Source organism: Diceros bicornis, chromosome 16 (genome assembly GCF_020826845.1).
Source record: "Diceros bicornis minor isolate mBicDic1 chromosome 16, mDicBic1.mat.cur, whole genome shotgun sequence".
NCBI classification, from domain to species: Eukaryota; Metazoa; Chordata; class Mammalia; order Perissodactyla; family Rhinocerotidae; genus Diceros; species Diceros bicornis.
Window position 1 is genome coordinate 50035566 of NC_080755.1, and position 27657 is coordinate 50063222.

A 27657-nucleotide genomic window follows, 5' to 3' on the forward strand; every position below is an offset into this window, starting at 1 on the left:
TCATTAATAGAATTATAGAAGATAAAAGCTAGAAAGGGGCCTTTAGAAGTGAGCTGGTCCAATATTTTTATCTGTTTGCTCACTGCCATATTCTGAGCACTTTGAACCATGCCTGGCACACAGTAGGCACTTAGTAAATATTTGCTGAGTGAATAAGTGGTATTGAGAATAGAAACTAATGATTAGGAGGAGAGTTCTTGGCCTAAATATTTAAAACATAATGAAAAGATTTTGGTCTTAAAAATAATATTTACTTCTTACCTTTTAGATATGGGTAAATGTCACCTTACCAAAGGCAAACAGGCTCTAGAGATTCGAAGTAGTTTATCTGAAAAGAGAGCACTTACTGATCCAATACAAGGAACAGCATATTCTGCAGAATCTCTGGTGCGGAATCTCCAGTGGGCCAAGGCACATGGTACAGTGAAGTCTACTTTTTGTGAAGTCTTTCTGTAATATGCTTTTATTAAATCATGAAGGTTTTTCTCCTCCTGAATATACAGCTTTCCTCCCGATTTTGTAGTGAAAATATTGTAGCTCAGTGGGCAAATCCAAGACTAAACAAATGTTTCAATTATAGATATTACACTGATTTATTTGGTGTTGGAAATATTAAATTATTTAACCCATTATTTTTACCATTGGTAAAATTAAAATATAATCATTTCTGAATTCTTCTATTTTAAAAACAATTTTCAGTTTGTGTAATATACAGTCCCTTTGATTCTCTTATATGGTGAGCTGTTGAAGTGTGCTATTTCAGAAATTAGACAGACACTTGATACGCATGTTACCTGTAAAATGGGGACAAAAAATAGTACTTACTTGAAAGGTTTGTTGATGTGGAATGAGATCACACGTGTGAAGAGACAGCATGATGGTCGGCAAATACTGTACGCTCGTAGACATTACTGAGCGTTCGCTCTCTTGGATGCTTGAGTCAGTGAGTTAGTGATCAAGGGAAAAGAAGCTGAGGTAGAAATCATATCTGTAACTTAATTGCCTTTGCTGATTCTATGTGTTTTAATGAAAAAGTGAGTTTAAGTTATTGACTGAAATAAAGATTTTTTGATTTTCTATGAGTCCCAAATATTTATGCTGGGATTCCCTTATTATGGATAATTGAAAATTAATTGTGTTTGTTGAACTTCTGAATAATACCTTTCTTTTCATAGCAGTCTGTACTGTGAGATATATTTTTGGTAAATTAACATGTTAAAGCACATTAAAATGTAAATTCCATAACTATATTATCTTAACATTCCAAATAATTGGATAAGTAATTGAAATTTTTTTTTTTTATAATTTTATTTATTTGTTTTTTTCCCCAGAAGCCCCAGTAGATAGTTGTATGTCATAGCTGCACATCCTTCTAGTTGCTGTATGTGGGACACGACCTCAGCATGGCCCAAGAAGCGGTGCGTCGGTGCGCGCCCGGGATCCGAACCCGGGCTACCAGCAGTGGAGCGTGCGCACTTAACCGCTAAGCCACAGGGCCGGCCCTAGTAATTGAAATTGAAAAGCTCTAAACAGCAACAATAACAAAATCACAGTGGTAAAGATCAACAGTAAACAAAACCTTTTTTAAAATGAAACTAAAAGGTCAGATAAAAGTATTTGTAACACATTTGATAAGTAGATAATTTTTTATAATAAAGAGCTCATGCAAAATGGTAAAACAAAAACATGAAGATTCCCTCAATTAATAATCAAAAGATGCAAATTCAACAATACACCCAGTTGAGAATATATTAATAATTAAGAAACAAATATAGAAAATGGCAAACTTAAATAGTAATTACAGAAAAGAAATTTAAAGCTGGTTGTATATTTCTTTCCTTTTTTAATCCACTCAAATAGGCAAGTATTTTGAAAATTAAAGTTACCTTGTTTTGGAAATGTTATGGTGAAACTAGTATATTTATGTTCTGTATAAATGGAAAACTGTCATGTATGCGAGGAACCATCAAATAGCTATATCAAACAATCCTAAAGCATTACGTATGTATAAGAAATATTGACTGTGATAGAAAAAATAAATAAAACCCAGAAATATAGATATTCAAGAGTAATAATACTATTAATGGTAATGAACTATTCAGTGACATTATGCTGTGTTAAAAACTATTTTCATGAAGGTTGAGGCAACAGGGAAAATGTGTCTACAGTTAGATGTACACTTTTGATTACCACTATACAAATTATACATGCAGAAGGGCAAGAGCTGTAAGAAAACAGTAAATGAAAGATTTTGGTTTGCTTGACCAGCAGAATACTGGGCTTTTTTTCTCTTTGTGTCTTTAAATAATGTTAGTTATATAACATTTTTAAGCAAAAAAAAAGCTCTAACTGTATTTTGCCCCATAAAGAATATGTGGTTGCTCCTCATCGTCAGAAAGCTTTCCAAGCACCCTTCAAATCCTGATTCATAAGCTGCTCTTATTGTTCCTTTTCAGAACTTCCAGAAAGTATGTGTCTTAAATTTCAGTGTGGTGTTCAGATCCAATTAGGATTTGCAGCTGAGTTTTCCAACGTCATGATAATCTACACGAGCATAGTCCACAAACCACCCGATATAATAATGTGTGATGCCTATGTTACTGATTTTCCACTGGTAAGTCTCTCCTTTTCTCTTTCATTTTGAATATAAGGGTATATCCTCACTTATTAAAGACTAAATTTTTGAAAACTTAAAGTTTATGTAAATATAAAAGGAAATATGTATACATATATATTACATATATAGAAATATTTATTTGTATTTTAGTAACAATGGTCATAATATTTAAAAACTCACTGCCAAAATACCTTAAATTTGTCAAATTTAGAAATGTCTCAAGTTCACCCAGGAAAGAAGCCTTTAATTTCCCTTACCCTAAATAGGATATCAAATGTGAAGGAATAAAATGTGCTATACATATGTCAAGAATAATTTCCTTTTAGAAACTATTGTTTCCAATATAGGTTATTACAAGTGTAAGTCTTACTTGTCTAGTTATGGTTGTATATTGGAAGAATAGAAATCTAATTCTGTTCTTTCCAAACATTTAGACAGGATATTTATTTCGTGTTGACCTAAAGAAGCCAATAAACAGTGCCCCTCTTTCCTACCTAGGTGTATAAATTGACAAGGAAGCAAGGAGTAGGACAAATCCAAAACTTCACCTTTGCTACTGATAAAGGCTTCATGGAGGACATTGCTTAATGTGAGAGCGAATGGTCCAGCACTGAACCCCAGAATTAGACAGGTCTGTCCACCAGTCATGGCAGCACTGGACCAGGACGGGCCTCCCTGGGCATTGGGCAGGGCAGAGCCTGAGGGCTTCTCTCTGGAGTTGCAGAACAGACCTCCTGCTCTTCGCCGGGGAGTTGGCTCTAAAAGAAGAAAAAATTAAGGGCTGCCTTTGACATGTCCATTTATTCTTCCTAAATATACGAATCATATAAATCCCCCTGCACCTTCCCAAAAGTGCTAAATAAGGTGAGAGAGAATCCAGGAGTCAAAACACTAATAAGGCTCAAACTTAAAAGGAAACTTGAGTAGGTTAAGAAGTGTCTCTAGGGATAGTTTGAAAGTCACTATGCTTTGAGAGCTAACTATTTAACTGTATCAGTGCAGAATTTAGAATTCCTATTATTACTCTAGACTGTTGTTTTCATTGTTTCTTTAGTCCCAGATAAGGGATTACCTAGTCAGGCCAAAATTCATGAGGGAGCAATACCTGTTAAGATGTTTTATTGTCATAGATGATGTTGTGACTTTGATTTCATTAATGACATTTACCGATTTTCACAGGACCTAGATATTGATCCAAAAGATGCAAATAAAGGGACACCTGAAGAAACTGGCAGCTATTTAGTATCAAAGGATCTTCCCAAGCATTGCCTCTATACCAGACTCAGTTCACTGCAGAAGTTAAAGGTTATTGCTTTTCCTGTTTATAACTACTAGTGGAAAACTTGATGAAAGTGAACATTCACTTTGGCATATGAACCTTGTATTAGTCCACAGATGTGCTGCTTCTTTGAGTATTGAATTGAAGTAGAGATAACTGATGTACAGTGAGTCCTGCCAGTGACCGCTCTCCTGTTGTATTCTGTCCCTGATAGTGGGCTGAGGATTTTTGCGTGAGAGTATATGTGATTACCCTCCTTGTTGTGGAGAAGTTTGAGAGAGAGAGCATTGTCTACTTTTAGATATCTTAGCATTTTCAAATAATCATTTCCTAATTTTGTGACTTTCTACAAAACTTAGTAAATAAGAATTGGAATTTATTTTGATCTTTTTTCATTTCTTGTTGACTTACAAATCAGAAACTACTTCTATATGGTTGAGCTTTCTAATAAAAGTATATCCTTCTCAAACTTGAGTTTTTTATTTATTTATAGCTGCATGACCATAGAATGTATCAGCCAAAACGTGAGGAATGAAGTGGGCACTGTTGACAATCACACGAGGACAACAGACATAAACCTATTGTCACCCTGTTCATAGCTAATCTACTTACAGTCTCCTTCTATCTTTGAAATTCAGCCCATTATCTGGTTCAGTTATACTTCTCCACCTATGATTGTAGAGTATTATTTCATCGTATTTTAAAAACAGCTGAACTTTTGACCTAAGTATAAATCCAGATTATTGTTTCATGAAAGGGTCATTCCCCATCTCCAATTATAGGGTAGGGTGAGTTCCCCAAGCCCCACTGCTTGGAAGATACCTTTTCACTGTTTGTCAGGAATATAGTACACGATCTCTGATTTTGACTGCTTTCAGTAGTAAGAACTAGAATTCTACTAATTCAGAGTATTGAGTGAGGGAAAAGGAAGGTGATTATAGCTGGCCTTTCTTAGTGTAGGGAAGGTGTGTAAAGGATGCCTTGAAGATTTGGAACCTAGGAAAGGGGAGTGAGAGTGGAATTTTGTTGTTTGCTTTTGTCTGTATTTGTGTGTATGAATGATATTTTAAGATTGATATACTTTCACAGTTGATAAAAATAACAAACCTTATTTCTTTTCCTTTTCAGGAACATCTAATCTTCACAGTATGTTTATCGTATCAGTACTCAGGATTGGAAGATACCATAGAGGAAAAGCAGGAAGTGAATGTTGGGAAACCTCTCATTGCTAAACTAGACATTCATCGAGGTTTAGGAAGGAAAACTTGCTTTCAAACTTGTCTGATGTGTAACGGCCCTTACCAGAGCTCTGCCGCCACCTCACCGGAAGCTGGACATTATCATTCATCTCAAGACTCATTCCGTGGTGTTTACCATTCACATCTTGGTAATTCAAGTAACATTCTGCCATCAGACATTTGTCGTTGCAGCCGGACTGCAGATGCATTTCTTGCAAGTCATCAGACCCACCATTATTCATGTCAATTTGGTAGAAGTAATGTGCCAGTAGAAACAACTGATGAAATACCATTCAATTTCTCTGACGGGCTCAGAATTTCTGAAAAGTGACCTCCTTGTTTTTGAAAGTTATCATAATCACTAGATGCCTCATATACAGCAGTACTTAGATAAAGTGAGGTATTGTGAAAAAGCAAATATGTATATGTAGAGAGAGAAAATGAATAACAGCTATTTCATGGCCAACTCGGGACTTTGAGATGTTGGAATTGTATTTTTTAACCACAGACATCCTCTTCCTCTTCTTTCTCTTTTAAGATTTTGTGAATTGGTTAATTTGTTCTGTAAGAGTGAAGTATGGATGTGTATATGTTTATATACAAATATAACAAAAATATTTTCATTTTGACCACTCTTAAGTAAGAATAGTGGGAATGGCATTATTGTAGAATAAGTCATTGTATTTTTAGAACCAGAAAAAGAACCTTGGTGATCATCAAGCTTAACCTAATTTTATCAATGGGAGAAACAGATTTTTTAAGTTAGAGCTGGCACCAGAAGTGAGACCTCCAGATTTCTATTCCAATGTTTATTCCGCTACACACTGCCTTCTTGCCTGACAGGTTCTGAGGCAGGTATTAATTTTGTAGATAGAGTTAAACATACATATGTTGGGCCAGCCCCGTGGCTTAGTTAAGTGCATGCACTGCGCTACTGGCGGCCTGGGTTCGGATCCCGGGCGCGCACTGACGCACCACTTCTCCGGCCATGCTGAGGCCGCATCTCACATACAGCAACTAGAAGGATGTGCGGCCATGACATACAACTATCTACTGGGCCTTTGGGGGGAAAAAAAAAAAAGGGAGAAGGATTGGTAATAGATGTTATCTCAGAGCTGGTCTTCCTCAGCAAAATGGGAGGATTTGCATGGATGTTAGCTCAGGGCTGATCTTGCTCACAAAAAAAAAAAAAAGATATATATGTCAATATGCATATCTGTATAATCTATAAATGTACAAACTTTAGTTTGTCATTATAGGATTTTGCTGCAAATGTCAGTTAAGAAGTCTGTATATAAATCTTTATGTAGAACAGGCTGAAATTTCTTGTTCATTAGGTCATGAAAGTACGTAAGAGGTGACGAAATGTTTGTCTATGTTAAAGCTAGACAGCAGGATAATTTTGCTACTGGATAATCTTGGTAGCTGCTTATCTGAATCTTAAAAACATTGGACATATCTTCCTTAATAACATGTATTTTCTTATTGAATTTTACTAGCCTTAGGAGATAATCTTATCACCTTTGGTTCTATCTAAAAGCAAGTTAAACCATACGCAAAAATTAACTCCAAATGGATTAAAGACTTGAATGTAAGACCTGAAACTGTGAAACTTCTAGAAGAAAACATAGGCAGTACGCTCTTCGACATCAGTCTTAGTACCATCTTTTCAAACACCATGTCTGACCAGGCAAGAGAAACAATAGAAAAAATAAACAAATGGGACTACATCAAACTAAAAAGCTTCTGCACAACAAAGGAAACCATCAACAAAACGAAAAGACAACCTAACAATTGGGAGAAGATATTCACAAACCATACATCTGATAAGGGCTTAATCTCCAAAATATATAAAGAACTCATGCATCTTACCAACAAAAAAACTACCAACCCAATTAAAAAATGGGCAAAAGACCTGAACAGACATTTCTCCAAAGAAGATACACAGATGGTCAACAGACACATGAAAAGATGTCCAAAATCACTATCAGGGAAATGCAAATCAAAACTAAAATGAGATATCACCTCACGCCCGTCAGAATGGCTATAATTAACAAGACAGGAAACAACATGTGTTGGAGAGGATGTGGAGAGAAGGGAACTCTCATACACTGCTGGTGGGAGTGCAAACTGGTGCAGCCACTATGGAAAACAGTATGGAGATTCCTCAAAAAATCAAGGATAGAACTACCATATGATCCAGCTACTCCACTGCTAGGTATTTATCCAAAGAACTTGAAAACACCAATTTGTAAAGGTACATGCACCCCTATGTTCATTTCAGCATTATTCACAATAGCCAAGACTTGGAAGCAACCTAAGTGCCCATCAAAGAATGAATGGATAAAGAAGATGTGGTATATATACACAATGGAATACTACTCAGCCATAAGAAACGATGAAATCCAGCCATTTGTGACAACATGGATGGACATTGAGGGTATAATGCAAAGTGAAATAAGTCAGAGGGAGAAGGTCAAATACTGTATGATTTCCTTCATTAAGTAGTAGTAGATAACAACAATAAACAAACACATAGGGAAAAAAATAATAATAAAATAAAAGCAAGTTAAAAAGGCAACTGGCAATAACAAAGAAAAAGATTGAATTAGTAATTTTAAAACATCCAACAAAGAAAATTCCAGGCCCAGATGGCTTCACTGCTGTATTCTACCAAACATTTAAAGAATTAGCACTTGGCAAACTCTCCCCAAAAATAGAAAAGGAGAGAACAACACTTCCCGACTCATCTTATGAGGCCAGTATTACCCTGATACAAAACCAGACAAAGATATCACAAAAAAAACCACAGACCAATATCTATTATGAGTATAGACACAAAAGTCATCAACAAAATACTAGCAAACTGAATCCAGCAACATATAAAAAGGATTGTACATTGTACACCATGACCAAGTGAGATTTATCCCAGGAATGCAAGGTTGGTTTAACATCCAAAAATCAATGTAATATGCAAATAATTCTCATTATTCACAGTGGTTATATGCTATAAAGTCACCATGAATACTGAATTAGTGAATACAGAGCCATTGCTCCTAGGGGGAATGTGTCTGTGTGTGTGTTTGTGTATTTATACATATATATATATATCAAAGATTATAATCTTAAATCCTAAAAAAAATCCTGGTAGATCTGTTTATTTTAAAAAAGAGAAAATGAGGTTCAGAAGTATTAAATGACTTGCCTGAGGCCTCCCCACTAACAGGTGACAGACTTGGGATTCAAACCCATGCAACTGGCCCCAGAGCTTCTTGCACTACACTGCCCTGCTCCCTGCCTTCTCCATCCTCTGGTCATATCTGTAAGAGAGCTGAAACAAGAAGGCAAAGCATTGCCTTGTTCGACCTCAGCTGAGAACATGCACATCGGGGAGCGCAAAATTTTCACTGGTCTGTACATGTCCATGAATGATCATAAAAGTGCTGCGAGTATTGATTTGGGGATTACAAATAAATTTTACAAATTGGCAAATTCACAAATACAGAATCATGAATAATGAGGATCAACTGTACCATGTTCATAAAGGACAAAATTACCATGTTGTCCTAATAGACGCAGAAAAAGAATTTGATAGGGCCGGCCCCGTGGCTTAGTGGTTAAGTGCGCGCGCTCCTTTGCTGGCGGCCCGGGTTCGGATCCCGGGTGCGCACTGATGCACCGCTTCTCCAGCCATGCTGAGGCCGCATCCCACATACAGCAACTAGAAGGATGTGCAGCTGTGACATACAACTATCTACGGTGGCTTTGGGGGGAAAAAATAAAATCTTAAAAAAAAAAAAGAATTTGATAAAATTCAGCACCCTTTCATGGTAAAAAAAAATGCAAAAAACTAGGCGTAAAAGGGAACTTCCTCAACATGATACAGAGCATCTACAAAAAACCCACACCTAACCTCATACTTAATGGTGACAGACTGCTGAATGCTTTCCTCCTAAGATCAGGAATAAGAAGAATGTTCACTTTCACCAATTCTACTCAACATTGTACTTGAGGTTCTAGCTGAGGCAAGAAAAAGAGATAAAAGGCAACCACATTAGAAAAGAAGAAGTAAAACTATGTATTCACAGATGACATGATCTTGTCATGTAGAAAATTCTAAGGAATTCATTTAAAAACTAATGAGTTCAACAGGTTGCAGAATAGATACAAGATCAATATACAAAAATCAGTTTTATTTCTATACTGGCAATGAACATTCTGGTATTGAGATTTAAAAAAAACTTTACCATCAAGATGAACAAAATAAAATTATAAAACATTGTTGAAAGGAATTAAAGAAGACCTAAATAAATGGAAAGACATCTTTGTTTGTGGATTGGAAGACAACATTTTAAAGATGGCAGTGCTCCCCCCAAATTGGTCTACAGATTCAGTGCAATTCCCATCAAAATCCAAGCTGGCTTTTTTGCAGAAATTGACAGGCTGATGATAAAATTCATACAGATGCAAGGGACCCACAGCCAAAACAAGCTTGATAAAGAACCAAGTTGGAAGACTCACATTTAGTCAATTTCAAAGCTTATTACAAAGCTACACTAATCAAGACTGGCATAAGGATAGACGTATAAATCAAGGGAATATAAAATATAATTGAGAGTCTGGAAATAAAGCCATACATTTATGATCAATTGGTTTTTGACAAGGATGCCAATACCATTCAGTGAAAAAGAATAGTCTTTTCAACAGGTAGTCCTAGGACAATTCGATAGCCACATGCTAAAGGACCTGTACTTTATACCAATGCAAATTCTAACTCAAGATAGGTCATACACCTAAATATAAGAGCTAAAATAAAACTCATAGAAGAAAAAGAAATCTTTGTGACCTTGGGCTAAGCAATGATTTCTTAGGTACAACACCAAAAGCATAAACAAGGGAAAAAAATAAATTGGACTTCATCAAAATGAACTTTCATGCTTTAAAGGACACCATCAAGAAAGTGAAAAGAAAACCCACAGAATGGGAGAAAATTTTTGAAAATTATATCTAATAAGGGACTAGTATCCAGAATATATGCAGAACTCATAAGACATTTATATGCTAGTGATTAATTACATTTACTGCAGAGCAGTAACCAGTGGACTGTCCAATGGACTCTCTGACGATGGACATGTTCTATATGTGCACTGTCCAGAGGAGTAGTCTCTAACCCCAGGTGATGTCTGAGTAATTAAAATATAACTAGCCTGAGGAACTTTTTTTTTTTAATCTTGTTTTTAATTTAAATAGCTACATGTAGCTAGTGGCTTCCATATTTGACTGTGCAGCTGTAGAGAATGGGGCTAGAAGTTAGGTAGGGTAAAGGGACTTTTACCTTTCACTATATTCTTGTGTATATTTGAAATTTTTTTAACTAAGCATGTATTGTATTTATAATTTTTAAACATTTAAAAAATAATTAAAAGAATGGTGCAGTTTTTCTTTTCTACCAGCCATGCTTTTATTTTACTTGAATCTCTTACACCAATTGCTTTGTAACATTAGCATAGGATTTTATATACATCAGTGGATTTTAGGAAAGGTAACCTATCGATACCAATTACAATGTGAAGAAGAATTAGGATAGTAAAGACTCACCTGGGCCGGCCCCGTGGCTTAGCGGTTAAGTGTGCACGCTCCGCTGCTGGCAGCCCGGGTTCAGATCCCGGGTGCGCACCGACGCACCGCTTCTCTGGCCGTGCTGAGGCCGCGTCCCACATGCAACAACTAGAAGGATGTGCAACTATGACATACAACTACTGGGGCTTTGGGGGGTAAAAAAAAAAAGGAGGAGGAGTGGCAATGGATGTTAGCTCAGAGCTGGTTTTCCTCACAAAAAAAAAAAGACTCACCTAAATCCAAAGCTAATGTTTGATTCTGGGGAAGGGATTTTCTGGAAAGTAACTTAAAAAATTATAAAGTAGCAATTATAAGTTACGTGTTTTCTAATAAAAGAAAAATCAAATCTCAATACATGGGATCATTTGAATGTAAAACAAAATGTTATCCATTCAGAAGTGAACGGGTCAAATAAAGAGAAGGTCTTAGGAAAAAAAGTCTTTAAAGAATACTGACACAGAAGATACTAATATTAGACCTTAATCCTTTTCCCTCCATTGCCAATTTTTATGACTTTTCAAATCTCTGACTTGCACATGAAGCAACAATGAGGTGGTCTCTTCAGTGATCACAATTTTTTTGACTTGTCCAACTCAGGAAATTCAATCATGTAGCCACAGCTCAGATAATTGATAAATTGACACATAGATGGGCACAAGTTTAATATCAGGATGATGTCTGGGTTTTTTTTTTACTTTTAAGTTTTTTTTAATGAAAGGCCTAACAAATTTTGAGTTTTTGCTGTTATTTGAACATTCCCATGGTATTTTTATACTATCATTGCTTTTAACTGTCAAGTGATGCCAAATACTCAGAATTTACACATTACTTTTGTGCATTTCTACCTATTTTTCTCATTTGACATCGTGAATTTTATCCAGACCTAACTGAAATATATCTTTTTAATACTTTCTCTTGAATTATTTAACATATCTCTCATATTGATAAAATATTAGTAAAGAAGAATATACCCAGAACCTGGGAATGTTTGTAAAAATGTATGTAATTTTTTTCCAATTTGACAGCATTAAAAATATTTGGCCTCAGACACGAAGTTTGACTTTCCTACGGAGGAGTCTGAGCCAACTCCAGGTTTCACCACTTAATAGTGTGACTTGAAGTGTGTTATTTAACTTGTCTGTGCTTCTGTTTCCTTCTCTGTAAAATGGGGATGATGATACAACATAGAGGCTTATGATATTTTACAGGGCTGGCAGGTCTAGAGAAGATAGTTCCTATAAAGTACGGGCTTTTTGAAAAGGATTATCGTTCTTCAAATCTGTCATTCTCAAAACCGTACCAGTCCATACACACAGTACAGGGCGTATTATTTGTTATTAAGGTACTTCCTACAAAGTAATAGCATTAGCAATGTAGTACCATCTTCTAAAATAAGTTGCAATTCAATTTTGTTCACTCCAAAATCACTTTTCAAAAAGCATGGAGAGGCCGGCCCGGTGGTGCAAGCAGTTAAGTGTGCACCCTATGCTGCGGCAGCCCAGGGTTCACTGGTTGGGATTCTGGGTGCGCACCGACGCACCGCTTGGCAAGCCATGCTGTGGCAGCATTCCATATAAAGTGGAGGAAGATGGGTACAGAGGTTAGCCCAGGGCCAGTCTTCCTCAGCAAAAAAAAGAGGAGGATTGGCAGATGTTAGCACAGGGCTGATCTTCCTCACAAAAAATAAAAAAAGCATGGAAATGTAACATCACCAGTTGTTAGTGTTATGTGAAGTACATTATATCAACACACAAAAACAATTGATTAGCAGTGTTTCTCTCTGCTTGGTGGGATTGTCTTTGCTTACCTGTATTTTCCAGTATCAATACAGTGAACAACTATTATATAATTTTCAAACATAGATATACACATTATATAATGTAAATATGCTAAGCTTCAATAAATTTGTTTTTAGAATACATTTTTAATCTTTTATAAATGCAATCTTAAGTTTAAAAATGCAGAGGACTTCATGTATTTTTTAATGCCATGAGTAATACACACATAGGTGCTTTTTATTCTACCTGTTACAAAATAAGTCTAAAGTAATTCCCAGTTTTTTGCATCATGTTTGAGTTTAGTTGAGCAGCATTTTAAGTAGTAGAAATGGTTGGCTGACTGCTCCTACATTAATAAGTTGTTAGCACCAGGCTTTGACGATGTTTAAATTTTGAAACGTTTCCAAACAGAAAAGTTGCAAAACTAGTACAAAGAATTCCCATATTCCTTCACCCTGATTCCCTAAATGTTAACTTTTTTCCATGTTTTATCATTTTGTCTCGTAAATGTGTATATGTTTGTATGTATATCTACATACATATATGACATTTTTTCCTGAGCTGTTCGAAAGTAAGTTACCTTTTTGCCCTTAAATAAATACATAAGTGTATGTTGCCTGAAAAAAGAATATTCTCCCATGTGACCACAGTGAAACTGTCAAGATGACAGGATTCCAGAACCTTCTTCTACCGTAGCCTGAACACTGGGAACTAGAGTGCTAACCTCACGTGTTTTCCTTCCCTCAGGGATTGATGTTCTGTGCTCATTGTCCAATATCTGAAAACTATTGTTTCGTATATTTTGTCTGATTTTCTAGTTGTTTAAGGGGGGAGAGTAAATCCAGTCCTATCTTCCATCATGGCTGGAAGTGAACATTTGCAAGTAATTTTTAAAACTAAGCCCATATTCAAAAATAATCTTGGATTAATTTGCATACATTGCAAGAAACTCAACCTTTCTGGGCAATACCCTTCGTATTCACTATTCCACCCCAAAACTGACTATTTAAAAGGTGGCTTGCATCTACTCTTTTAGTAAAATAAGTGGTTCATTGATATTATTGCATGAATACATGGGACCTTAAGGTGTTGTAAATGTTTATGCAAAGGAAGGAAAGCAAATAAGCCTTTGGGGGGGGGCGCATATCACTCCCTATATGCTGGGTACAAACGTCTTTGTAGGGTCTCATTGAATTCTCAACAGCCTCGCAATTTATAGATGAAGGAACAAATTGTTAGGCTAACCCAAGATATTAATTTGCCCTGGATAACCCAACTGGCAGGTGGCAGAGGCAGGATGATTCAAACCCAAAATGGAGCCCATAATTTTTTCCACAATGCTGCTGATTATTATCCAATAATGAAGAATATACACAATTATTATTGAATAATGTTGAATCAAAGCAAAAATGATATGACATGAAATTCTCATATTTGATGGAGTATTAAACGAAAATTGTGTCTAAGAGATACAAGTCTTTGAATGAAGTTTGCAAGAAACTACCCTACTTTGAAAACAGAAGGAATGGCATCTTGAATTTGATAACTTGATCTTGGTGTTTTTCCAACACAGCAGAAAAAGAGCCAAGAGTGATTTATGACGACATAACAAGTGTGTTAACAGTGTGGCTTAATATTTTATTCTTCTAAGTATATGAAAAAACATTTTTTCATATTGAAACATTGTTCTTAAACGAGAAAGTAATTTACCATCTCTAAGTGTGAAAGTCACAGGTCACACTCCAAAAATTTCCAAAGGAATTGGCCTAAAGTTAATAATGTTGCTATATTATGCTCAATAGAGTTCTGATAGGGAAAGGTGCTAAACATATTTTTTTTAAGTACAATAGTGCCCCCTTTTCTGTGGTTTTGCTTTCCATGGTTTCAGTTACCTGTGGTCAAATGAGGTCCAAAAATATTAAATGGAAAATTCCAGAAATAAACAATTCATAAGTTTTAAATTGACGCCATTCTAGTAGGGTGATGAAATCCCTGTCTGTCCCACCCAGGATGTGAATCATCCTTTTGTTCAGCATATGCACCCATTAGTCACTTAGCAGCTCTTTCGGTTATCAGATCGACTGTCATGGTATCACAGTGCTTGTGTTCAAGTAACCCTTATTTTACCTAATAATGGCCCCAAAGCTCGAGAGTAGTGATCAAACTGGCAATTCAGATATGCCAAGGAGAAGCCATAAAGTGCTTAAGTGAAAGGGCAAAAGTTCTCAATAAGGAAAGAAAAAAATCATATGCTGAGGTTGCTAAGATCTATGGCAACTTTCATTATAGTATACTGTTATAATTGTTCTATTTTGTTATTAGTTATTGTTGTTAATCTCTTACTGTGGTTAATTTATAAATCAAACTTTATCATAGGTATGTATGTATAGAAAAAAACATGGTATACATAGGGTTCGGTACTATCCGAGGTTTCAGTAACAACTGGGGATCTTGGAATGTATCCCCCACAGATAAGGGGGGACTACTGTATTTTCATAAGTTTTACTACTTTCAACTTTGTGTAGAATGGTCATTACCATATTACAAAGTGTCTTCCCTATAGCCTGATGATTTTGATAATGTGCATCTTCTATGTACATCTAGCCCCGTTGCTGCCAGCCTCAGGTTCCGACATTATTATCTGACTTCGGTGTCCTCTATCCTGTGGCCCAGCTTGGGTAAGTGGCTTTATTTCTCTTCCCAATTTCCTGTTCTAAAAGTTGACCTCACACCTGAATCCAGTGGTTTTCAAATTGTTCAGAGTAGCTTCTCTCTGGAAGAATAGGATTGGGGCTCCCCACCTCTGTTTCCTCTAGAGCAACTCTGCTTTTATGTTTTACATGCTGCCTTTCCAAGTGAGCTTCGGTTTGTGTAAAAAGTTTCTAAGCCGAAACAATGCATGGAGTCTCCTCTCACTAGACCCCACGATTGCGTGGGGATCCTCCCCTCACACACACAGCCATTCCTCATACCAGCCAGGTGACCTTGGGCTGACTACAGTGCAGAGCGAGAATGGGAAGAAAAAAATCCCAACTGAGCTGTGAGGGCTTCTAGCCTCCCCATTAAGGGGGCAGTTCAGGAGGCCAGTCAGTTTTAGCTGCTGATGACAAGTAAAGGCCATATGAGCAGGTACTGACCAGCAATTTTGGCAACGAGCACAAAACTTGGCCCTTAAATCAACTGTCATTCAAGATGTGGCTTGCTGGTAGGAGTTATTAACAAGGCAAGATACCATGTGATACCTCCCCATTTGAATCAGTTATTGCAAACGAGGTATTAAGTTTCCTAAAACCTGATTTTACATTTTGGTGTCACTTGACCCAATTGTGGCCCCGGGAGGTACATGGCAAGGCCAAGTGTGCTTAGTGGAGAAGGCCAGGTGGGCGGCACACTGGGGCAGCACGCTCATACAGCCCCCCCGGAAGCACACCTGTGTAGAAGGCCAATTCATAGTCAACAGCGTTTTTGTAAGCGTGATAGGAACGAGGGGGAGGCACTGAGATGAATACAGTGGTTAAGAACACCAGGCTAAGATGACGCAAATATCCACCTCATCGGCCAACCTTGCCAATGAGCCTGGAACACTTCCAAGCCAGGAGCGGCTCTGTCCTGGACAGCCCAGAGGACACTGCCAGTGTCTGCTGCCAAGGCCCGCTCTGACAGAGGTTTTCCTCCCACAGTAGTGCACATTTGACCAGCTTGCAGACTCGCCTGGCTGGTGTGGAAGCCATTCTAGCCATGTCAGCTGACTTAATACATCTCAGGTCTGACCCATGATGTGTCAGTGTCATGATGTGACTCTTGGGCTACGTTTTCCGTTATTTTCATGTCCTGACCCTTGTTGGCAGCATGTGACCAACATGGGTGACCAAGCCTCAAGCTGGAGCTGGCCAGCAGAGAGGGCCAAGGGCTGCAGAAACCACATGGTTATTAGATAGCATCAATTTCGTCCATAGACTGAAAAGAAAGTCACCAAATAATGTAATGAGGAAGGGTAAGGAAGACTACTCACAACGTCCTGCTCAGCTGAGCTGCACGGCCAGCCCCTGCTGGCGAGAGATTGGGGGGAGGGATGTCTGTTTTCGGGTGGGCCACATGGGCAGCTAGCTTTCAAAATGCCTCTGTAAAGGGAGGCTATTGGGGTGGGCCCACACTAAGTGGAGCTCTCGGACCAGATGCCATAGAGTCTGGGGTCACCAGGCAGCCTGGAGCCGAAGTTCCCTGGGCCTATCTCCAAAAATGCAATCTGAGTGGGGACAGAAAGGCTGTGAGGGACAGAAGGGCAGTTGCAGGACCTGTTCCTCCAAGTTTCACATCTGGCCCAAAGAGTATGCAATACATCCCCCCAGTCAATGCTGCTGCCTGAGTCTGAGGAAGCTTTAATCCCATCCTCAGAAGCTGGGGACTCTTAAGAGGGAAGACCCGGGGTCTCCAGAGTCCCCTGTAGGTGTTGGTTACTCAGTCCCTGAAGGGAGAGGACTTCAGAGAACCCCTATGCTTGAAGGCGTCAGCACCAGCAGACGCGTCGGCCAACTCCTCTAACAGCCCTCCAAGTCCTCAGCATCTGAGTCCAGGGCCACCTCCAGCCGCTCCTTGCTGGTAGATGACCAGCACGGAGCTCGAGTAGAAGCAGTAGGCCTCCTGCTGCTCCAAGACCACCTTGAGCTCAGCCAGTTCCTTAAGCACGGGGCCCAGGAGCTCCCAGTGCAGATACGCCCGTTGTGGAAGAACTGGAATGCGCCTCCTTGAAGCCCTGCACTGACAGCCTCCATCTTTGCTACGTTCATGAACGTAAGCTGCCCACTGCCTGCCTGGTACACCTGCATGGCACACATGAGCACAGCAGTGACCACAGGTGTGCTCTGCTCGCATTTGTGCATCTGGTTGGTGCCTTCTCCTCTGAAGCAGGGTCACCATGCTGGCGCATACCCTCTTGAGGTCCAGGACACAAGGCACCTCGTAGTGGAAGTCAGGTTCTCCAGGGAGATGAATTTGTACTGGTTCTGATGTCTTCATCTCCTTCACTCTCTGTAACTGTTGCTGGGGACACTTCATGCTCCAAGAGTTATAGTGTTTAAGCTGGGAACTTACATTCCTGTTTTTCTCTACGCTGTAGTACAAGATTTCAGATTTCTTTAGTGCCTCAAATTCTTCTAACTAACTTCTATTCTAACTGAAGAAATGTGATCCTACCAAGAAGAGGCAGCATGGGATTAAGAGGGCAACCTCCCTGGGTTTGAAGCCCTGCTCTGCAGCTTACTCACCTCCGAAAGCCTCAGTTTCCTCATGTGTCAACAGTACTATCTGCCCCATAGGGGTACTTGTGAGCATTAAATAAGGTAACCCAGTAAAGACCTTAGCACAGGCAGGCATATAGTCAAAACTCGGTAACTGTACTAACATTTTCACCAAAATAAAATGTGGGCCACCCCCTGGGTTATTAAACTGGAGAGAAAAGAAAGGTGTAGTGGTCTGAATGGTGGCCCCCCCAAATATATCTCTACCTTCTAACCCCCCGGAACCTGTAACTGTGACCTTATTTGGAAATAGGGTCTTAGCAGATGTAATTAAGTTAAGGATCTGGACTTGGATCATCCTGGATTAGGTGGGCCCTAAATACAATGACAAGTGTCTTTATAAGACACAGAAGAGGAGAAGACATGGACACAGAGAACGCCATGTGAAGAAGGAGACAGGGATCGGAGTGATGCAGCCACATGCCAAGGAATACCTGGAGCTACCATAAGCTGAAGAGGCAATGGAGGATTCTCCTCTGGAAACTTCCAAGGGAGCATGGCCCTGCCAAGACCTTAATTTCTGCCTAGTAATCCTAATTTTGGATGTCTGGACTTTAGAATTGTGAGACAATAAATTTCTGTTGTTTTAAGCCACTAAGCCAGTGGTAATTGGTTACAACAACCCTAAGAAACTAACACAGAGGGGCAGCTCACAGGTGAACCAACCCTCAGACAGGCTCCGGCCCCACCCTGCCTTCAGCACAACATTGATGAGAGAGGAGGCAGAGCGGGTCCTGAGCTCAAGCCATTTCTTTGTTTTCCAAAAGGCTTTCTTTAGATCCGACACTTCTGTTGCAGTCTCTTGCGCCCCCTCCTGGCCCAAAAAAACGAGTGTGCCTCCTCCAGTCCCCGAGCTATTTGATATCTCAGCTGAAATGGGAGAACAGAGGGAATCTCAGAACTTAAGACAGAAATATGCTTGTAAGAAGAAAAATTTTAATAGTGCATTCTTTGCCCCGTCTTGAAAAACAGAGTGAAGACCTCAGCACTTGTCCTAAGTCTCATGCTTCACCCTATCCCTCTCATCTTTCTTGTCAAACTCAACTCCACATTGATGACCCACCCAACAACTTTCCTCTCCTTTCCTGGACTTCCTCATCAACCGAGACCATTTCTTGTAACCCAACCACATACCTCCCTGGAGCCACCCTGGACCTGGTCACCACAGAAATTAAACCTTCCCCTCCCTGATCACAAACTCCTATCCTTTCAGCTCACTTCCCCAAATGGCCCTTCAATAGCAACCATTCAACCTAGTCAAGGCTGCTAACTCATTGATCCCTCTAATTTCATTCATAGCCTCTCTTGACAACTTATTTTCTTGTCTCACCTGGATTCTTTGGTTCATCCTACTACCACGCTCACAAACACCAACAACTCCCTTGACCCACCCTCCCTCCGTTTTCTTTTGACTGGCAAAACTCCAATCCCAACCATCTTCCACACACATTTTCTTTCTACTCAAACTCCCACTCCTCCTCCTCCTCCTCCTCCCCTCTCTCTCTTGACTGGGAGCCTTGCCTCAGCCATCATTGAGAAGATGGGGCCATGACAGCCATATTACTAATCCACTTGCATCTGCACCTACCTTTGTCTTTCTTCCTGTTACAGTAGAGAACATAACCTCCTCCTGTCGAATCCCTCCACATATACTCTGGATCCCAGTATATGTGGAGGGTCCCAGCTCTTTTTTTTCTTCCCCAAATTTCATGTCTTTGGTTATCTTCCTCTTTCTTACATTATCAATATCTCTCTTTTTCAACAAATTATTCCCATTGGCTTACAAACCTGCTGTCAGAGCCAGCTTATGGGATGTGACTTTTCAGTCACACAGGGCCTGGTCCTTGCTTTAATACTCTGCTGTCACCACCTTGAAAGTCTTAATAATTTTTGAAGGAAGTGCCAATCCTGCCTGCTGCAATATCTATGATTTTTCTCTGCTTCCCCTCTCGAAATCGTCAAAGGAATATCCTGTGTGAACCATCTCTACGTCTTCACTTCCATTAACTCTTTAAGTGTTCAAATCCCAACACTGTTCTCCTGAAACTGTCCTTGTCAAAGTTACCAATAACCTCTCTTTGGTCAAATTCAATGACTCCTTTTCTGTTGTCATTCCCGAAGACCCCCCTAAACAGGTCCTCTTCTTTATTCTCCATCCCAGCTCTCCCCTCAGTTTGCAAGTGTAGGATTGTTAATGTATTTTTGCCTCTTCCCACTAGACCCTAAGCTTTGAGGGCAGGGATTGCGTGTGCTCACTTCTGACGTGGTGCCTGACCCACAGAGGGCACTCCCGGATGTTTGCTGAGTGAATGAATGAAGGTACAAGAGAATTCAAGTTCTTGATAAGAGTTCAAATGATCAATAATGTACAAACTCAGAAGAGAAATTTTTAGAAGCTAGAAAGATCTTATGGGATGAAAGAAAAAGAGGAACCAAAAAACTGGATAACCTGGAAAGGAAATAAGCAGATCTAGAAGCAGTGCACATTGAGAGAGTTGGAAGGATGGGTGGTTGCTGTCAGAAGGCAGGATGCTAAAGTTGCAAGTTTCTGAGACAGTTCTGAAGAGTTCTAAGCCCTGACTACATTTGGGGTGGTCATGAGTGTGGGTGGCTTAGGTAAACTGGAAGTGAAAGTCACTGGAGTGGAGGAGATCAAGGAACTGATCTGAGGTTGCTGGCTAAGATGCTCATCTGAATATTCAGGCGATCAGATTGATCATAGAAGTTGGAGTCAAGAGGAAGACTTCCCAACATTTTCAACGAAGAATGACCAACACTTATAAGGTGCCTACTATGTGCCAGATAGTGTTCTAAGTGCTTTACATATATTATATTGTTTACAGGCACATCTTGGAGATATTGTGGGTTCAGCTCCAGAAGCAAATATCGCAATAAAGCAAGTCACACAAATTTTTTGGTTTCCTAGTGCCTATAAAAGTTGTTTTACACTATACTGTAGTTTATTAAGTGTGCAATAGCATTATGCCTTAACAAATGTACATACCTTAATTAAAAAATACTTTATTGTGGTGCAGGCACTATGGAAAACAGTATGGACATTTCTCAAAAAATTAAAAATAGAAATACCATATGGTCCATCTATCCCACTATTGGGTATTTATCCAAAGAACACGAAATCAACAATTCAAAGAGATTTATGCACCCCTATGTTCATTGGAGCATTATTCACAATAGCCAAGACGTGGTAGCAACCCAAGTGCCCATCAACAGATGAATGGATAAAGATGTGGTGTATATATACATATATATATGTATACACACACACACATACACACACACACACAATGGAATACTACTCAGCCATAAAAAAAGACAAAATCATGCCATTTGCGACAATATGGGTGGACCATGAGAGTATTATGCTAAGCGAAATAAGCCAGACAGAGAAAGACAAATACTGTATGATTTCACTCATATGTGCAAGATAAACAAAATACACAGATAAGGAGAACAGATTAGTGGTTACCAGAGGGAAAGGGGTGGGGGAGGGTGAAAGGGGTAAAGGGGCACATACATATGGTGATGGATAAAAACTAGACCATTGGTGGTGAACACGATGCAATCTATACAGAAACTGATATATAATAATGTACACCTGAAATTTACTCAATGTTATAAGCCAATATGACCTCAATAAAATAATTTTTAAAAAATAAATAAAAATTAAAAATATGCATAACATAAAAAAATACTTTATTGCTAAAAAATGCTATCCTCTGAGCCTTCAGTGAGTAGTAATCTTTTTGCTGGTGGAGGGTCTTGTAAAAAATGCAATATCTATGAAGCTCAATAAGGCAGAGCCCAATAAAACAAGGTATGCCTGTATATGTTAACAACTCTATGAAGCATGCTATTACTATCATCAGCTCCATTTTATAGATGAGGAAATTGAGGCAAGAGAGGTAACACCAAAGTCAAAGCCGGCAAACAGCAGAGCTGGTGTAGGAGTCCCAGCTGTGTGGCCGCAGAGACTATGCCGCCTCTTGTTTGAATGACAGGAAGATGTCAGACACAAGAGGAGATGATGTTGGTGTCAAACACGGGCAGGAAGGCAGGAACCAGATCGTGAAGGGCTTCGTATTTCATGCTGAGTTTTCTAGTGACCCTCTCGGCAACTGGCAGACTTTGAAAGAAGTCAGACAGGGGCGTAGCAGCATCACATTAATGTTCTGGAAATTCAGTCCGGCTGCAGGGTCAGGAGCTCTTCAGAGACTCTTAGAACGAATGAGGGGGGACTGAGAGTGGACAGGGCACCTAGAACTCTATTTTGGAAAAGAAATGGGGCACGGGGCAGTGGCAGAAAGACAAGCCAATGACAAGGCACACCCTGGAGGGACATGCAGGGTGAGGCCGCACCCCCAGGGGGGCTAGGAGCCAGAGTACCCCGGGGAACAGTTGAAGCTCACCTAGATCAAAGGAGAGAGAGACCCGTCCTGGTCCCGTGGAAACGGCGTGCTATGAATGATGCCAGCCTGCACCCACATAGGGTGAGTAGGACCCCGGTGAGAAACGCTGGGGCCCAGAGCAGGGGAGATCCAGCTAAGTAGCTGCAGGGGGCCCTGTGGGGATTCGAGGCACCGCTTTCAGGACTGCTGGCTCCGCACAGCCCTCCTGGGCCTGCCCCTGCTCGCCGGGGCCAGGCCTTGTCTTGGCTTCCCTTCCGGTCCTGAGTTCTGGGCAGCCGTGAGCCGGGTTCCCAGCAGAGGGCAGTGCGGGCTTGAGTTTGCCCTTGGCCCTCCCCTCTGGGGAGCCGATTTGCAGCTCCCCATCTGCTGGGAGAACAACACACTGAGGGGGCAATAATGCATTTTTACAACCCAGAGCTTCCGAACGCACTCAGGGTCTCCCCATCCCACCGGTGGCTTACTTCAGTGATGAGAAGGGCGGTGGGCAGCCAAGCCATGAGCAAGCCATTACAAGTGGTCGCTCCTCTCTCCTCTCCTGTCCTCTTGCTCCCACGACCCTGGTGTCCAACAGCTCAGAGAATCGGTGAGAAGCGCCACCCCTGGGCATGGTCCTGGCCGCAAGCCACTGGGCCCCTCTGAGGGAGGCTGCTGCTTTCAGGAACAGTCAAGAGCCCACCTGGGGCCCCCCTCGGGGGTCAGGACCCAAGAGCGAAAGAACATACGGTTCCAGCTGAGCTCCGAAACCTACCCACCCAGCAGGAGGAAATGGGTGGAAGGAGTGCGGAAGGCTCCCCAGATGTGACTCTGGACTTGAGCCTCTTCGAATTGGGTGTCAATCACGAATGAAAGTCTTAGGTCCCTCCCGCTCTAGGGTTTTGGTTTTTTTTAATGATTATATTTTTTGAATTATTTCAATTGCAGTAAAATATACATAACATAAAATTTACCATCTTAACCATTTTAAGTATACAGTTCAGTAGTGTTAAGTGCATTCGCATTGTTCCCACTCTAGATTTTTATTGTGGTTTCTCATATACAGAATCTGAGGCACAGAGAGATATACTGAACCTCAAAGTAAAGGCAGAGACCTGGGGAATGATTTTGCTGAGAAAAATACAGAAGGAATTTCAAGGTGGGCATGAGAGGTTTTTGAGGCCATTGTGCGCCTATGAACTTTCCAGGACCCTTCTGCCCGGGGTGGGGGCGGGGGGGGCGGTACAGTGGGAGGTGTTATATCCTGTACATCTGGGTCATATCTTTCCCCACACCTTCCCGATACACTGGACAGACAGAACCTGCAGCTCATCTGGAAGTGGTAATGAGAATCTCAAAGGGATCCCTGCCCACGTTCAGAAACACCACCAAAGCCTCTTCAAAATCCTCTGAAATATCACTTTGAAAATGATCTGTACAGTATGTAAATGAGAAGTGATGAATAATTACGACAAAAAAATTTTTAAGCAATAAAATGCATTAGATATTTGGCCTTTGATGAGCTAGAAAGCTGAGCAAGACAGAACTTGAACCCCTAACAATAATAACAGCTTATATTTACACAGCACACGCTATGAGCCTGGCGCTATGCCAACTACTTTTCTCACTCAGGCCTTTTCAATGGAGGTGCTGTTGTTATGCCCATTTTACAGAGGAGGAAACTGAAGCCCCGAGGGCTGGCTGACTTGCTCAAGGTCACAGAGGAAGGAAATGGTGGAGCCTGGATTTGGACCCCACAGACCGGCTCCAGTGACATGGCTTAATGACCACAGCTTTGCCTAACTCTGTGCAGTGATAAGATAGACTAGGCACATTCCTATCTTGGGGAGTTCAGAAGCACGTGGAAGGGTGAATTCCCCATTTTGAACAATTTCAGAGTCCTCAGTCCTGATGAGCTAAAATTGCCCTAAACCTATCCACTTTGATTGGTAAACATCCACATAAAAACTTTAACAAGAGTTATCAGTGCAACCACAGGGGCATTCACACCCGCTTACCAACCATCCACCTCTTCCTACCACATGTCCTTTGTTTTGGCCTTAGCGCAAAAAAAAAAAGAAAAAATTGTTGCCAAAGGACCTGAGAAAATCTAGAATGTTTTAACTCTCTGATATGTCTTGGGATGCACTGCCTGTGGAAGACCTTCCCGGGCCTGTCCCTTCTTCTCCTTTGTTCCTGACTTTGCTCCCCAGCTCTTTAAGGGACTTGAGCCTGAGAGCACCTGGCCAGGGAGGTCATGTTATCCTTTGATCAGAAAGGGCAGGGCCAGCCCGGTGGCCTAGTGGCTAAGTTGGGTGCGCTCCACTTCGGTGGCCTGGGTTCAGTTCCCCGGGCACGGACCTACACCGCTCTTCAGTGGCCACGCTGTGGTGGTGTCCCACATACAAAACAGAGGAAGATTGGCAACAGATGTTAGCTTGGGGCAAATCTTCCTCAGCAGAAAAACAAAAAAGGCAGAGAGAAAAAGTAGAATAGGAACTATGGAAAGATTTTCTATTTTCCTGTACTTTGTTTTTTAAAATGCACACTGGCTCTTATATTTTCAGGTAGTGGTAGGTGGAAAAGAAAAAGGTTTGAAAACAGTGTGATTTCAGGTACACCAGGCAGTTGAGCACAACGTGATTTTAATTAACCTCTCCTTTCTCTGGCTCTCTATCTGGCCTCCCCACTTAACCTGTACCCACCGCATTGTCACTGGGGAGCGAACAGCAACTGCTCTAATTGGTGACAACCCACGTCTATTTATTCCTCATCACCTAGTTATACTTAGAGAACAAAAAATACAGCTTTCGAGCCCAGGGGTTGATTGATTTGTAGCTGAGGCATTTATGCACACACACTCTTCCCTTTTTCCCTTTGTTATCTGCTCATTATTTTTCGTACTGGAGGCCTGCTTTCATTTGTACATACAAGTGGGTGTTGTTTGAATGTACTTGGAGCTATAAGTGTTTCAACAGATATTGGGTACCAAAAAAAATCCAGAATAACAAAAGGGACTGAGAGTGTGGAAACAGCCCTGCTGCTGTCTCCCTCCCGTGGGCTGTGTCTGCGTCTGATCTTTCCGATATTTGTTTCGTTTTGTTTTCCAGCATATCATCAGCGCTCATATTGCCAAATATAGATGCATTTGACGGCTTTTAGAATTTTTGCAGTCCCTTTTACCAATTAGTAGTGCATGCATCTGTTAACTATCTTCCATGCTTCATCAGCCATCCTTAAAACGAAGTGTGGGGGCAGGCCCGTGGCTTAGCGGTTAAGTGTGCGCGCTCCACTACTGGCAGCCCGGGTTCAGATCCCAGGCGCGCACCAACGCACTGCTTGTCCGGCCATGCTGAGGCGTCGTCCCACATACAGCAACTAGAAGGACGTGCAACTAGGACATACAACTATCTATGGGGGCTTTGGTGAGGAAAAGGGAAAAAAAGGAGGAGGATTGGCAATAGATGTTAGCTCAGGGCCGGTCTTCCTCAGCAAAAAGAGGAGGATGGGCATGGATGTTAGCTCAGGGCTGATCTTCCTCACAAAAAAAAAAAAAGATGTTTCTCCCTGATACAATCGAAGGATTGAAAGAGCTCTGTAAACAGTAAGAGCTTTGAAGAGAGAAAGTGTGCTTATCCTTGGGGCTTGGGGCTATCCAGAACTTGGTAGATGGAGTGAACCTCTTCAAATGGAAAGGACAGCAGGAAATTAGGGCTCCAGGGGAACCGACCAGCAGGGCTAGGGGAGTGAGGGTCATTGTAACCTCAGTGCTGACCCAAGGGACCATGGTGTGTGGAGTCTTCCACTGGGAGCCTCAAAGAAGCCTCTACTCTACTAGGAGAGCAGGGCAGCACTAAGTATGGGGTGCTCAGGGCCTGTGTGGGCAGCGGTTCATGCTGGGGTGCAGGGAGAGGCAGAGGCGCCCATGTGCTCAAGGGCCAGATCAGGCTCTAGAATCTACCGCAAAATCTGACAACAGGGCAGAAGATTTGTGATCAGGACCACCTTGGAGGTTCTGTGCATGTGGATGTCACCTCACTGTCTTTACTCTCTGGGGGAGGTGAGGCTCCCCTCCTCTGAATGGCGCTGACTGGGGAGTTTCGTAAGCTTGAAGGTGTTCTGAAAAGCTTTCTCTGCTGAGAACTCTTACCTTCAATCTGGTTCTCCGGAAAAGCAGACGGATGTGCTTACATGTGGTGTATGTGGCTCCCATCCGGACTCCTCTTACGAACTCAAAGCCACATACAGAGACAGTCAAAAGGAACTTGCTGTGATTTGGTTGTTACGAAATCCATTTTCCATTCTCCATGACTGCTGTGGCCAAGGGCATCTCTCTATCAACCTGTGTGGCCTGCCTGGTTGGTAGCTGGACTTTCAAGGGCTTTCTCTGCTTTCTGGGGGAAGAAATTTATGCTGCTCCAAGGTCTCACCACCCCTAACTCAGGAGAGTCCCAGGAATGACCTCCCTTGCCCCCAATGTGGGGAACATGTCACAGCTCCCATTCGCACATTTCAGAACTCCAATGGGCAACTCATCAGTGAAATATTCCGTAGTCCTTGGACTTAGAGAAATTGACCTTATGAAAAGATTGTCATATTACAGAAGTTCCTCCTCACAATATCATTCAGTCTCTCTGCCCTGATGTCCCAGCTTGGGAGGCAGAAAAATGGCCCCCAAAGATGTCCACATCCTAATCCCCAGAACTTGGGAATGTTACCTTACATGGCAAAAGGGATTTTGCAGATTCCATGAAGAATCTTGAGATGAGGAGATTATCCTGCGTTATCGGGGCGAGGGCAACGTCATCCCAAAGATCCTTATAACAGGAATGGAGGGAGAGCTAGAGATGAAAGGCGAAGACAGTGTGATGACTAAAGCGGAGATCGGAGGGATACCCTCTGAAAACGGAAGAAGGGGTGACAAGCCAAGGAGCACAGGCAGCCAACAGAAGCTGAAAAAGGCAGGGAAACATTCTCCCCGCAAAGCCCGCTGCCAGCCCATCTGATGCCCCTTTCAGCACTTCTATCTGCCGCCTCCCCCTTGAGGCCCTCTTGATACTCCTTTAGCCTGATTTCACCTGTGTTCAAATGTTGGCGAGGAGAATCGGACAATGTGAGCCCTCCAACTCTCCTCCCTGTTGTCCTGCTCACGGACTAACCCAGAATTATTTTTCAGAGCTTTATTCCTTCCCCGCCTTGGGGCGAGTAAGGAGTGTACCTGGAACGCACAGTGCAAAACCAGGTTGTTTACGAGGGAGTTTTACTGCTCCAGACTTTGGGGCCGTGGGGGGTGGTTTGAAGAACTGCTTGTTCTGACTCCACTGCCATATTACTCAGATTAATGGTTGGCCCGTGTTCCCTTTTCTGGCCAGTCACTTCTAGGGGATTTTGCGAGGATTCACGAGCTACCATTTGGAAAGAACGCCTTG

General features: G+C 41.2%; 1 protein-coding gene and 1 pseudogene across 3 annotated transcripts in view; one reads left to right on the forward strand and one right to left on the reverse strand.

The window, feature by feature from the left end:
• The window catches only part of MALT1 (MALT1 paracaspase), a 57120-nt gene extending 50967 nt beyond the window's left edge, over positions 1–6153 (forward strand). For 2 of the 3 annotated variants that reach the window (XM_058557235.1, XM_058557236.1), the window contains 4 exons: positions 269–418; positions 2457–2614; positions 3797–3922; positions 5025–6153. In XM_058557235.1, the coding sequence (XP_058413218.1) occupies positions 269–418; positions 2457–2614; positions 3797–3922; positions 5025–5465 (875 nt within the window). In that variant the 3' untranslated portion in view covers positions 5466–6153. Of the gene's footprint in view, positions 1–268; positions 419–2456; positions 2615–3115; positions 3249–3796; positions 3923–5024 lie in introns of those variants that run through there. The other variant, XM_058557237.1, reaches the window with a different exon arrangement.
• A 10836-nt stretch (positions 6154–16989) lies between these two features.
• On the reverse strand, positions 16990–17844 carry LOC131415202 (inositol hexakisphosphate kinase 2-like; annotated as a pseudogene).
• Positions 17845–27657: the final 9813 nt, after the last annotated feature.